Source organism: Nymphaea colorata, chromosome 3 (assembly GCF_008831285.2).
Source record: "Nymphaea colorata isolate Beijing-Zhang1983 chromosome 3, ASM883128v2, whole genome shotgun sequence".
Classification (NCBI taxonomy): Eukaryota; Viridiplantae; Streptophyta; class Magnoliopsida; order Nymphaeales; family Nymphaeaceae; genus Nymphaea; species Nymphaea colorata.
Window position 1 is genome coordinate 2,384,254 of NC_045140.1, and position 12,630 is coordinate 2,396,883.

At 38.7% G+C, this 12,630-nt stretch overlaps 1 protein-coding gene across 1 annotated transcript; it reads left to right on the forward strand.

Moving 5' to 3' along the window:
- The first annotated feature begins 1,658 nt into the window (after positions 1–1,658).
- On the forward strand, positions 1,659–10,437 carry LOC116250832 (adenylate kinase 4). Its single transcript, XM_031624780.2, has 6 exons — positions 1,659–2,012; positions 7,207–7,352; positions 7,451–7,570; positions 7,707–7,874; positions 8,552–8,641; positions 10,127–10,437. The coding sequence occupies exons 1-6, from the start codon at positions 1,904–1,906 to the stop codon at positions 10,226–10,228; spliced, it is 735 nt and encodes a 244-aa protein (XP_031480640.1). The 5' UTR covers positions 1,659–1,903; the 3' UTR covers positions 10,229–10,437.
- Positions 10,438–12,630: the final 2,193 nt, after the last annotated feature.

The following is a 12,630-nucleotide window of genomic DNA, read 5'->3' on the forward strand; positions in this document are numbered from 1 at the left end:
GAGTTTTTTTCACATTTTACAACAGAAAAAACTATCGTAAATGGTATAATTTGTGACGGCAGTTGACTGACTATGATATTTAAACACGAAATGCATTCTTTACAACGATTTTTAATGTCACAAAACGTCAAAAAAAAAAAAACATGGATGTTGGTCGGTTGATTTTTAATTTATACACGGACACACATATGCACTGAGTGTTCCTAAATGTTTTTTTTTAATCTCTCTTTTTTCTCATTAAACACGATTTATTAAGAAAAGAGACAAGAAAATTGGCTTTCCACGAATATGTCAGAAGTATCACTTCTACTTTTCGATATTTTCAGAAACGCAGGATATTTGTCTTTATGTGGTCCAGCCTCCAAAATTGGTTATAAAATGTAGTTGCATGGAATAGTGTGAGACCGTGCAGAGGTTCAAATAGTGCAAACCTTTATTTAAATGCTCAACAACCACGAGAGAAGACAAGAAGAAGATGAGAAATAAAAGTTTGAAGGGGAGAAATACGTGATCCATCAATTTAACCAACTACCAGTGAAACTTAGGCTCTACTTTTTCCCCCCTTTTCCTCACATTTTCATATTTGTCTTCACTGCAGAGACGCCATAAAGTAACATACATGAGAATCTGTTCATCTTCCACGTTCCAATGAGTAGTAGGTGGTTAACAATCCATTGCTCAGAAAGTGGCACTCAATTCCCTTCGAACGAAGCTAACCTCAATTTTAAGGCTTTTAATGCTAAATGGACATCCATAATAATATTTCATAAAGTTTTAAGAGAAACAACTCTTTGGGATGGCTAGACCTAGGTAACTGCATTTTTTTAACTTGCCATACTTGTTGCCTCCTCAGTTATATAAAACTTTGAATTGGAGGTTCTTTTGAAACAAAAGAGATGTAATTGTTGCTGCTAAAACTCGAACCCGAGACCGAGAGGCTGTAATGAAGTTTGAGACCAGTGGTGGAGTTGGGGAGTGGGCAGTTGCCCACACGGACCCACATAAGTTGTTTTTACTTGCATTTTTCTCTGCATAATTTATTCATCATATATTAGTGCATGCTTCTCAATCTATTTCTTATATTAGCAATTGGTTGAAACTTAAACTTCCCTACGCGTTTCTATGCTACCAATTAAACAGATAGAGCAGTAAAATCTATTTTACTTAGCTTTTTTCAGTTTTGGCTTTCTTGTGTTCATCTTCCACGGAAAGAATAGCAGGTGAGGTGCACAACTGGGGGCAGCCGGCAAACTTGGGATAGATAACTAGATACGAATCCATGAGCAATATTTCACGAATACATGGTAGCTTTTTTATTATTTATAACATGTTTTCTCTTTAAATTTCAATAAACTCATATGGGCATTTTCAAACAATTGGAGGGGAAAGGTCCATTGAATAAGATAGAAGATAACATAAATAAATATTTCAGTTACCATTCAATCAATGAAATTAACCGTTACATATGCTTTGTAAGTACAAATAATTTCAGAATTATTCCTCTTTTAGAGAGAGAGAGTCCTTTTCACCGAAGCTAAGTACTTAAAATCAGTGGGTTACTTTTAATCTTTTAACTTTTTTATTAGAAGTAAAAGGAAAAGGAAAAAGTTAGGTGGAGAAAGGAAGCACGGGACCGAGGGGCAGGTAATGCATCGTGTAATATGGACACTGCTTAGAGGGGAGCGGGCACACCCACCACCTGTCTTCTTGTTCTTCCCGTCTGCCTTCTAAGTGGGGAGAACCGACCGAGAGATCCCTATAAACCCGTGGGGGCTTCTTCGCAAGTGCTGTGGTTAGCCATCTGCGAGATCTCTTCTCCTTACATCTCAACTCAGCAAATCCGCACCTCTCTTCTTTGCTCCTTTTCTTTCTGGTGCTTGTCGAGAGAGAGGAAAGAGAGATAATGGCGAGCTCAATGGATCTGGCAGACGTTCCATCCGTCGATCTGATGACGGAGCTCCTCCGTCGGATGAAATGCGCCAATAAACCCGATAAAAGACTCATTTTGATAGGTGACTTTTCGGTCCTTATATCTGTTTTTGTGCCTTTCTTTGGAGTTCCGTTGAGATTTATTTGGGTGCTGTCTCTCTGACTTCCATTTGGAGGCGTAAGCGGATGTCCATTTACCTTGTTCTGGAATGCTTGGTTAATACCTGTTGGGTGGTTTTTGATTTGTGAGGACTGTGAATTTGGTGTCTAAGAGGCCGTTGGATGGTTTGGAATTTTGTGAACGGAGAAAGCTGAAGTTTGAGATATGAATTGATGGGTTGTGGGTTTCGTTGCGTGATATAAATTTGTGGTCTGCGTCTGCTGCTTTGCTAGTTTAGTTTGTATTTGGAGCTGTTTCCCCCCTTTTTTTGTGGTTGTGTATGACACAACTGATACCCACCTTCTCTTTTTATTCTTTTTCCTTTGTTACTGAGATTTGGTTATTGTGGATTTGCATTGTGCTTGGTGCTCTGTGGCATGGAATGGTTTTTCTGCAACTTTTGTCCTAGTCAATGTAATATACATCTAGAATCCTAGATATTTGGATCCTAGTGGTTTAAGGTTAACTTTATGCAGTTTGCTTACCAAATCAACCAGAGCTTCTCGAATTATCTGTTAGGGCAAGTTGATTGCCTGGATACGGTTTTCTGGATTTTCTTCTCTTTATATATCCAAGAAATCGAGTGAAGAAGGTCGGTCCTGACAGGGTTCAACTTTCCTCGACTTCGATTAAAATCAGAAAAAGAGAACGTCAACAGTCAGGGCATGCTTTCTGTGGGCAAGGAGCAGTTTGCAGAATTCCAGTGGTGCCTGTTGCCCCTTCTTTGTCCTTTTCCCCCAAATACGACAGAGATCCCGGCCTTGAAAATGAAGGCTCTCAGTGGAGTACACTTCAGGATGGGCGACACTCATCACCATTGGGGATGACTTGCCCTCTCTCTCTCTCTCCCCACTTCGACCTCTTCTCCCTGTGCTGCCTCCACTCATCACCATTGGGCCCATCGATCAGCTGAGCAAGGAGGGGACAGGCACGTTTGTCACACGGGGCGCATTCACTCAGATGTTTGTCCTGCCAAGGCCATGAGAGGATAACTTATCAAAGTTGAATCCATACTAAAAGGATTCACTTCACTTCACAATCTGGTGCGATAATATTGACTTTGTTTTGTAGCTGTGCTGCCCTCAAGGAAGGAGGTGGATGCAGCGCCACATGAACAATCATCAAAAGAGATAAGCAGTTGAAGAGAAAGAAATGAAAATGAAGTGGGTTTTGTGCGTTTATAATGAAGGTTGGTAACAAAAAAATGGTTAGTAAGGATGGTCCATCCAAGATAAATTGCTTTTAGATGGTCAGCATCCTGAACCAGTTCTCCAGGATTTCATGCCATGGATAAGTGAGTTGGGCGATCAAAATTGACCTCAGTTATATACATTTTGGGGGTCCTCTCACATTGAACTATTGAAGTAATGGTTTGATTTGCTTTAATTAATGCTTTTCTTGCTCCTTTATTGTGTGGGTTTGCTTTGCTTGTGCCTTTATTGTGTGAGGTTGTTCATATGGTGTTTGAGCAACCTCCCCGTTTTTTGAGTTTGAGTTTCAGAGGGGGACCTCAGGAAAAGGGCAAGCTGTACAAGAGTGAGAGTTGTGAAGGATGGAAAAGGCTACTAGGAATTAGGGCCAGAGAGAGAGTCAAGCGATTCTGGTGGTTAAAATTTAAAAAGTTTAACTTAACATGCAAAAATTAACCATTATCGGTTGGTGTCTAATGGTAGAATGTGTTCAAAGGCCTAAGAACCTTGATGGTATGTTGTGATGTTTGCTAAGATGGACACTCTCATTTCTTGAAGTATGTTTTTATTGGGCTTGTCAGAATTGGGTATTTGTTTTATCATGGATGTATATTACGGATATGCAGCTGTCAAAGTTGGTTCTAGTTGAATTTTAAGATTGTTTTTTACCATATGAAAAAGTGATACTGATGTCATTTAGGGCCCGTTTGATGACATGGAAGAATTTAACGTGGTAAATTTACCATGGTAAATTTTTCTAGAAAAATTTACAAGATGAAATTTTTTCCTCTTCCAATTTGAGACCCTGTTTGATGATAGGGTAGAATTTAACGTAGTAAAATTAACCCTGTTTGATGCACATGGTAGTTTTTTCCAGGGTGAAATTAACTTTGTTTGATGCACATGGTAGAAAATTTGAGAGACTTTTTCCATGATTGTTAGTAGTAGTTGTTTTTTTTTTTTCTTCATTATAGAGTTCATGAATACTATAACAAGTGGAGGTGGAGGTGCAGCATGGAGGGAAGGAGGTGAAACATAACATGGAAAGGACCTCCAAGCAGAAGAGTTCTGCACATTAGCCAAACCAAACATAATGTCCACTCTCTAGAAGCAAAAGGCCTTATTGAGCAAAACATGTACATCGATGTACACCCTCTCTGTAATTCTTCTCATAAAGCACCACCGTGCCATCAAAATGCAGAAGAGGAAAGAAGGAAAAAATGCAGAAGAGGAAAGAACTGATGTCTCTCTGGTCCCAACAAACCAACAAGCTTTTCGTCCAGTGCATTGTCACTAACCCAGGAAATTAAGTAATTTACAAAATTTATTCAGTTTTCAGGACTTTAATCGTTCAATCAGACAGCCTGTAATTCCATTGAAGGAGGAGAAGAAACAAAAACAGAAATGACATCATATACACAATAAATGGCAACACCAAGAAACAGAAAGAGGGGGCATACGGGCAACGATGGGCAGGCAAGTTGCAGCAAAGGATAGAGAAGAAATGGGGAGACCACGAGAGGGCGCCGAAGAAATCTTGATGCCTCTGAATTGTGAGCACAGAGAACCCAACTAACAGGAAGAAGGCCTGGAGCTGGTGGAGGTGGCAGTGACGAAGAGGGAGGGAGGGGAGAACAGGGCAGAGGCTGCCATGGCTACCAAAAGGATAGTATTGGCGCTTTGATTGTTCGCCTCTTCCCTGCTGGTGAGAAGAGATGCTGCCGGTGGCAGCTCTGGCCCGCACGACTCTCCCTGTCTTTGCGTCCTTCTTTCCTGCCGGTGAGAAGGGATGCCGCCGATGAACACAATGCTGCTGGAGATGTTCTCGACCGCGAGGGAGGAGGAGACGCGAGAGGGGAAAATGGGCGTGAGAGGGAAAAATCGAGAGCCCTAACGGCTCTCAATTTTGTCTCCGCCAAAAAGTCGGTCCTCACAGGACCGACTTTTTCACGGGTGAAATTTCACCCGATGGCAACATAAATTTCGGGTGAAATTTATGTGTGTTTGTTGCGAAGAACGGTGAACGGGTGAAATTTCACCCTCCCGTACGTTTTTCAACGGATGCACAGGATTTTTCCTGTGCATCAAACGGGCCCTTAGAGAAAAACGGAAGAAAAGAGGGAAAAAAGTGGTGGGTTTTTCAATAAGGCTGGTTGTGAACCCTGACTGAACTTTGTGCTTATTTATAAGATTTGTTTGCTTCAGGTGACTGGTCTTATACTTAAAACATTTTCCCCTTTTTATAAATGCTTAAGCATGTTTTTTTTTCTATTAAGGTTTTTTAATAAACTTAGCATGTAAGCCTAATGTGTAACAATTATGAAATTATATTGTCAAATCACTTTTTATGTACCAGTTTTATGTTACTCTTGGATAATAAGAATTTATAGCTGTAGTATTGGGAGCAAAAGGGAGCAAATTTTCTATTCTGGATGATGATCAACAACTTCAATTCGTGACTGATACGGCGCATTCTGATATCTGGTTGAATAGGATGCATTAATTAGCTAGACTCTGTGCTATTGTTTACACATTTTAGTTGTCGTTTGTGTGAAGTTTCTGAACAATCTGGCTGTACGAAACTTATCAAGCTCATCACTGATGATTATTTGTTCATTTTGAGATAATGTGCTTGCTTGTCCCTAACTAAGTTACATAGGTATGGGTACGGGGAAGCGGGTTCTAGTACGGCGATTTTAGAAAATCTGGGGGCATGGGTATGGCAAAAAAAGAATGTATGCATGAGATATATTACTCAAGAGAGAGAGAGAGAGAGAGACTGTGTGTGTGTGTGTGTGTGTGTGTATATGTATATATATATAATGCAAAATTCCTCAAAAATGCAAACAGAATTCATACTCAATACATCACAGAGACAATGGTTAAAACTTAAAACAAAAGAAAAATTATGGTTTGGATTGATTGCAATCCAAAGCCAATCCAATCGTACCACTGTCGTACCCATGTACCAGTATCACTGTACTGCCATACTGGTATTGATACTTGGCAAAATCGCCGTACCAATGTAACTTAGGTGCCTAAGCTTGGGCTATTTAATTTCTTAATTCTGGTATCTCACATTGGATTCACTACTGGAATATAAGAAGCTGGCTGTATATAGAGAAATTTTTGGTTTTTCAACCATCCACCTCTTCATGTTCTTGAACTATTGGGGCTTTGGCTAAAGGTGTTGAAAAATTATCTTACATGTTTTGCATGTCATGTTGAGTAGTTGGAAAAGCCCTTGGACAAATAGGCAAGGAGAGTTTTGGTGTATGCTCATCTCCTTCACTATTTGACTAAAACTGGAGCAAAATTATCTCGTATGTTGCCTTTTGATGAGTAAATGTAGTCTTATTTGACTTCATTAAGATATTACAGAAATTTGCAACAAGACGTGTTGGTTAACTTTGTGTTTGCAATGATGTAAGTGGAGACCAATAAGGAGGATTATAGTGCTTATAGTTTCTTGTACATTAGACATCTGTACCTGATGTGACAAACTTGATGACCTTCGAATTGGTAGAGGTGGGGATTTTCAGTGCTTGTGTTTATAATTTCTTCCGGTTTGGAGGAATGACCCGCCAGGATCTGATAGGGTACAAGGCGCCCATTATTAAGGACAAATATTGTTTGTGACACTTGAGACTGGTTAACTTTGTATGCAGAGGCGGGGGTGGGGGGAGGGGGGTGGGTGGTGGGGAAGAGAGAGAAAGAGTTGTGCAGCAAAGAGAGACATGTAAGTATGTAGTAGCAGGTGGTAGTTAGGATTATGAATTATGATGCTTCAGTATATTGTACATTAGCCATACTTGATGTGAAAAGCTTGATGACCTATACTTGCTATAGATGGGAAGATTCTGGAATCCGTAAAAGACCTACATAATGCTTGTGTTCATAATTTCTTCCTTTTCTGATGAATGACAGGCCCACCAGGATCTGGAAAGGGTACACAGTCACCCATTATTAAGGATGATTACTGTTTGTGCCACTTGGCGACTGGTGATATGCTGAGAGCTGCTGTTGCTGCTAAAACTCCTCTTGGTATCAAAGCTAAAGAGGCCATGGACAAGGTAATGTCTATATTTTAGTTTTATGTTTTTACTTGTTTGTAACAGTTGCTGTGCTATTATTTATGTTCCTTTCCCTTTTGATTTGACTGCTTTTGCAGGGAGAATTAGTCTCAGATGATTTGGTGGTTGGAATAATTGATGAAGCAATAAAGAAACCTTCCTGTCAGAAAGGCTTCATACTTGACGGATTCCCTAGGACAGTGGTTCAAGCAGAGAAGGTTAAATTTATATATATGCTGCTTAAAACAAACTTTTTATCTGTCATAATTCTTCAGTTTGTAATTTTTTTTTGCTTTTATAACATTCCTTATTGGCATCCCATTAATTCTTTTTTTCTACTTTTTGCTGAGACAGCTTGATGAAATGCTTGGAAAGCAAGGGACAAAAATTGATAAGGTTCTCAATTTTGCTGTTGATGATTCAATTTTAGAAGAAAGAATTACCGGCCGTTGGGTCCATCCTTCTAGTGGTCGTACCTACCATACAAAGTTTGCTCCTCCGAAAGTATCAGGAGTTGATGATGTAAGTGTTATTCCCATTTCTTGCTTTTTCATTATGGAACTCCATTTATTTTTGTAAACACGGGCTTGTGTTTTGGGAACTCTTTGTTAAAGGTTAAAATTTGAACTTTGAATTTTGTCTTCATTAAAACCCGTCTTTGTCATGTTGACTTAGGGGTGGACGTCAGCCTGTAAAGTCTGCCAAGGCTGGGTCAAACTTCAAGAAAGAGGGCTTGTCCCATTCCCTGTCCATGGCAACTGTCAGCATAGATATCATGAATATTAGGCAGCTAGTTCATAGCATGCATTCTATCTTTCCTAGAAAAATGTTGGCATGCAGGAAATAGGGTTGGGGCTCTACTTTCAATCTCGATTTTCATTTAGACGACTACTCATAAGGCTCTATCACAGGTCTGTGATCGTGCCCAGGTCTGAGCCAGTTTTATTTGGCTGATCTTTAAACTTGCAAGCTAAGCCTACCCACTCTTGGTTATAATATTATGGCCTAGGGTTATCACTAGCTTGCCAGGAGAAAAGTAAAGCTCCAAGGCAGCTAGATAATTTACGAGTTTTTTATCATCCCACCCGGTTGGTAGTTGGGTTCTATAAATTATAGGTGGATATTTAATGTAATCATTTCTTTTGTAGCTTCTAGGGAACATTCTGATTTGTTTCTTTTCCTGTCATATACATTTGAAGGTTACTGGTGAGCCATTGATCCAGCGAAAGGATGATACAGCAGCAGTTCTGAAGTCGAGGCTGGAAGCTTTCCACAGGCAAACTGAACCTGTACGATTCTTTACTTTTTGGTTGTTGTCATCATTGTCCATGTCATTTTGGAAGAGTTTCTCGTAGGATGTTTCAGTTGTCTGATCCATCTCTGCATGCAAGTAATTGTATAATGAGCAGCACGGTGATTACCAAATACCAAGTGCTTATTTTGTAACGCAACATGGTGTACATATACCAAAAGTTTGGACAAAAATTTCACTTTAAGAAATAATTTAACAAAATATTTCCTGGATAAACCATTATTTAACTGTATACTTTAAAAAAATGTCTGTGTTCATTTTATAGTTAATTTTTCAGTATTTTATTGGATTTTGATTCTGATCTTAACATAAATATTTTTCAAATGTTACCTCAGTATTATTATCATCTGGTTAGTTAATCCTATGGTATAAAAAATTACAAATTCGTTTGTAGTTACTCATGAGAAAAAATGGTGATGTTTGTTGCATGTTATTGACATCAGAGTCACCAACATTTAGCCAGTGTTTTGGATAATGGCAATTTTGTCATGTATGATCTCCTTTCTTTATGTTCTTTATATATTCTTTTATACTTTTATATATACATTATAATTTGAAATCTGGTTTTCGCCCAAAAAAATGACTATGACAAGATTTTGCTGATTGAGGCAATCATAATACTGATGTTTATTGAAAAGCAATTGGCATTTGATAAAATGTGGTAAACTGGGCGTTATTGATGCAGATATGTACTTATGTTAGAAATTAGAATGGTACTAAGGCTTTTAAGTCCATTTTCTTAGGCCATTCCACTACTCAGATTTATGTAGGCTGGTGTAGGGCAGGCATACGATGCAAAACGGACTCAGGGGTAACCTGTGTATGATGGTTTTTTCCCCCAGAAACATTTGTGTTTTCATGTATTTTATCCTTGTGTGGCTAGTGGCTATCCTATTTTGCTTTCTTTTTTAGTAAATTTTTAAATAAATAAACTAAAACGTCAACCTTCATAAATAGGCAAAAGGTGCTCTAAGTTCTCATTTCGATGGAATATTTCTTGTATGACCTAATAGTTCCCCTCCACTGCCTCTTTTCTGGGTATCCTGTTTCCTTCTTGTCATGACTCACCAATTCAGTCTTTGCCATCTCTCCCTCTTCGCTCTTCTTCCCTCATCTTCCATTACCCATCTACCTTGATGCTAATGCCATGCTGACTTTGCTTCCTCCTATTGTGACTTTATTTTCAAACTCAATTCGTTGGCTTGTAAGTTCTCTCTTTGAGGAACCTGCTGCAGAAAAGAGAAGGTGCTGATGGTTACCTATCAAAATGTTCTGCCTCCACTGTCAACCTTTTAGTCGTTGTAGTTGTAACATTGCCTGTGACCTTCCTACCTTCTTGCTACACTTGCTTCCCTATGAGAGCATAAATGTGCAGGACCGTTGGTAAATTTCACTTTGACAGGGTCCCCTGTCTGAAGTTCCTTAAAAAATGCTGAACCCAAGTTTGTGCTTTGGCCTGCAGGTTATTGATTATTATTCAAAGAAGGGGGTCGTTGCTGAACTTCACGCTGAAAAGCCAGCGAAGGAAGTCACGGCTGAGGTTCAGAAAGTGCTATCATCATAATAATTGTCTTGACTGTATCTTTTTTGACTTTGAACTTTCAACCAGGTTATCTGGTTTTATACTGGAATCCGATACATTCGGATCGGCTATTCTTCTTCAACAATTTCGAGAATTGTTCTACAAACGTTTTTTTGTTCCTGTGCATTTGCTACCATGTAACAGTTTAATTTAAGTGCTGATGCCACAATAAATTCTTAATGTTACATCTACTGTGAGGGGTACTGGTAATCTATTCATTTCAAACACAAACATGCTCCTGCGTGCGTGCACGGAACATCGCTGCAGGTGCAGTGCATAGATATGGAAAACATGCAGAAAAGAAAATCAAGCTACTATGGTGTCAGACCCACTGCTATATCTGGTCGCACCAGGAGCTGAGCAGTGCATCTTACGTGAGGCGTTTGATAATATTGGTTGAGCACTTTATAATTTGACTAGTTCTTTAAATTGGAGAAGGCTAGTTTTCTTTTGGAAGTGCATGACTTTTTCATTTTCTGAAGTTGTCTGTTGCCTTTGGATGAAAATATTTGAAGCTCAGCAAAGTCTTGGAATTATGTCGATGATGTCTCACTTCCCATTTCTGCCATATTTGTCGTGTTAGATGCACATCCTTTAATCCATTGTTTTGTATTACAGGCCTTTCTCTTTGAACAAGTTATGTATCGTACAATCTGTGCATGTTCTGTTGCAGATGGGGCAGTGGCCTGCTTCAAAACTTGTTTCGAGTTCTGTTATTCTTCTTGAACCTTCATATATTAGAACAGAACCACCATAAAAGATTGCTAGCCTGAAAAGTAAACCCCAATGATCGTTTGCTGCTGCTTTCGTCGTCTGGCTACCTAAGGTGTTATAGAGTTATGTTAAGAGTGAGTGTTGGACCCATGTATGGATCCAGATCCTTCCTTCATCTGGGCTGCCAAAAAAGAGGATCCTGTTGTCATGTCAGAACCGACTCATGACCTGGAATGTATTCTTACGATTATTGGTTCCCGATCCAAGTGTTATCCAGATCTTTCTGTTTGGATGATACTTCAAAACTAGGTTTTGGATGCTAAATCTGGTTTTACCTTCAAAACCAGTTTTTGGAATGATGGAGCTCCAACAAAATTGAGTTTGAAGAAAACTCAGATTTGATGGAACCAGGTTTTGTGAAAAGAAATGAAAAACCTCGTCCTCTTTAGGTTAATAAAAAAACTAAATTTTGAATGTATCACTATCACCGGACAAAAAAAAAAAAATTTAAAACTCATTAAAAACTTAATTTTATAAAACCTAGTTTTTAACCTAAAGGTGTCATCTCAAGTACCATTAAAGCCTGCTACACTGTTGTTGCTAATTTATAAGTACAGAGAAAAAAAAAAGAAAGCAAAAGGAATTCATCATTTAATTAATGACAACTACCCGTTACACCAGGGAAAAACAAAATCTTCTGACAGCCCGGCCTTCTCTTTACTGCCATGTTTGTGCGTGCTTCCAAAAAAACAGGACTAAAAAATTATAAACGTAACGCCCAAGCAAAGGAGGAACAACATTGATATTGAAAGTCCGAAAACAGAAGCGGCTTATTTCTTTTATTCATTAAATTTTAAATAAAATAAAAAGATCAGTGGATATAGGTTGATTAAAAATAGGTTCAGTTTCCATTAGAGGCAAAGGAGACTCAGGCGTCCAAACCAAAAGCTACAAGGTCATCATCTTTCTAGTTCATCAATTCAGTGGGATGGCTACAACTCAGCGTATTTATTCAACAGTCAAATCTTCTTCGGCCTACGTTCGTGAATCGCACTACAGCGAGAGACCCTCAAACTGGACTCAAGTGCAAGCTCAAGCTTTGAAAGTTGAAGCTTGGTAAGTCGAACATTGTGTTTTTAACATTATGTTCCATGCATGCTTTTCAAAATCTCATTTATATCTTAGAGATCATTTGACAATAGGAATACTGGATTCTTTAATATAGTGTTTCATAAATGTGTCTCAAAAAATGGAGAGATTCATAGAACATTACTTTAATTACAAGAACGCTTGAACTTGAAACAATGAGCCTCATTCATCTCATCTCATATAAAGAGGATCGAAGTTGCAAATACTGGTTACTTGCATATTGGAAATTGAATGATAACAAACGATGGGATGGTTCTCATGGGCCATTCTCTTTTATCATTTTTGTCTTGTTTTTTTTTTTTTTTTTTTTTTTTTTGGAGGGGGGATGGAATCCCCTTTACTTCATCATGCAATAGTTGGGATGCTCAACCACTCGACCAGACTCGAACTCGCTCGGTTAAATTCAATTGGAGCTCGACTGGTAAGTTAAATGAGTCTAGTTCGAGCTTCACTTATAACTCAAGTTTGTAAACAACATGAGCTCGACTCGGTTAGACTTGTTTATCATTAATATTTTATTT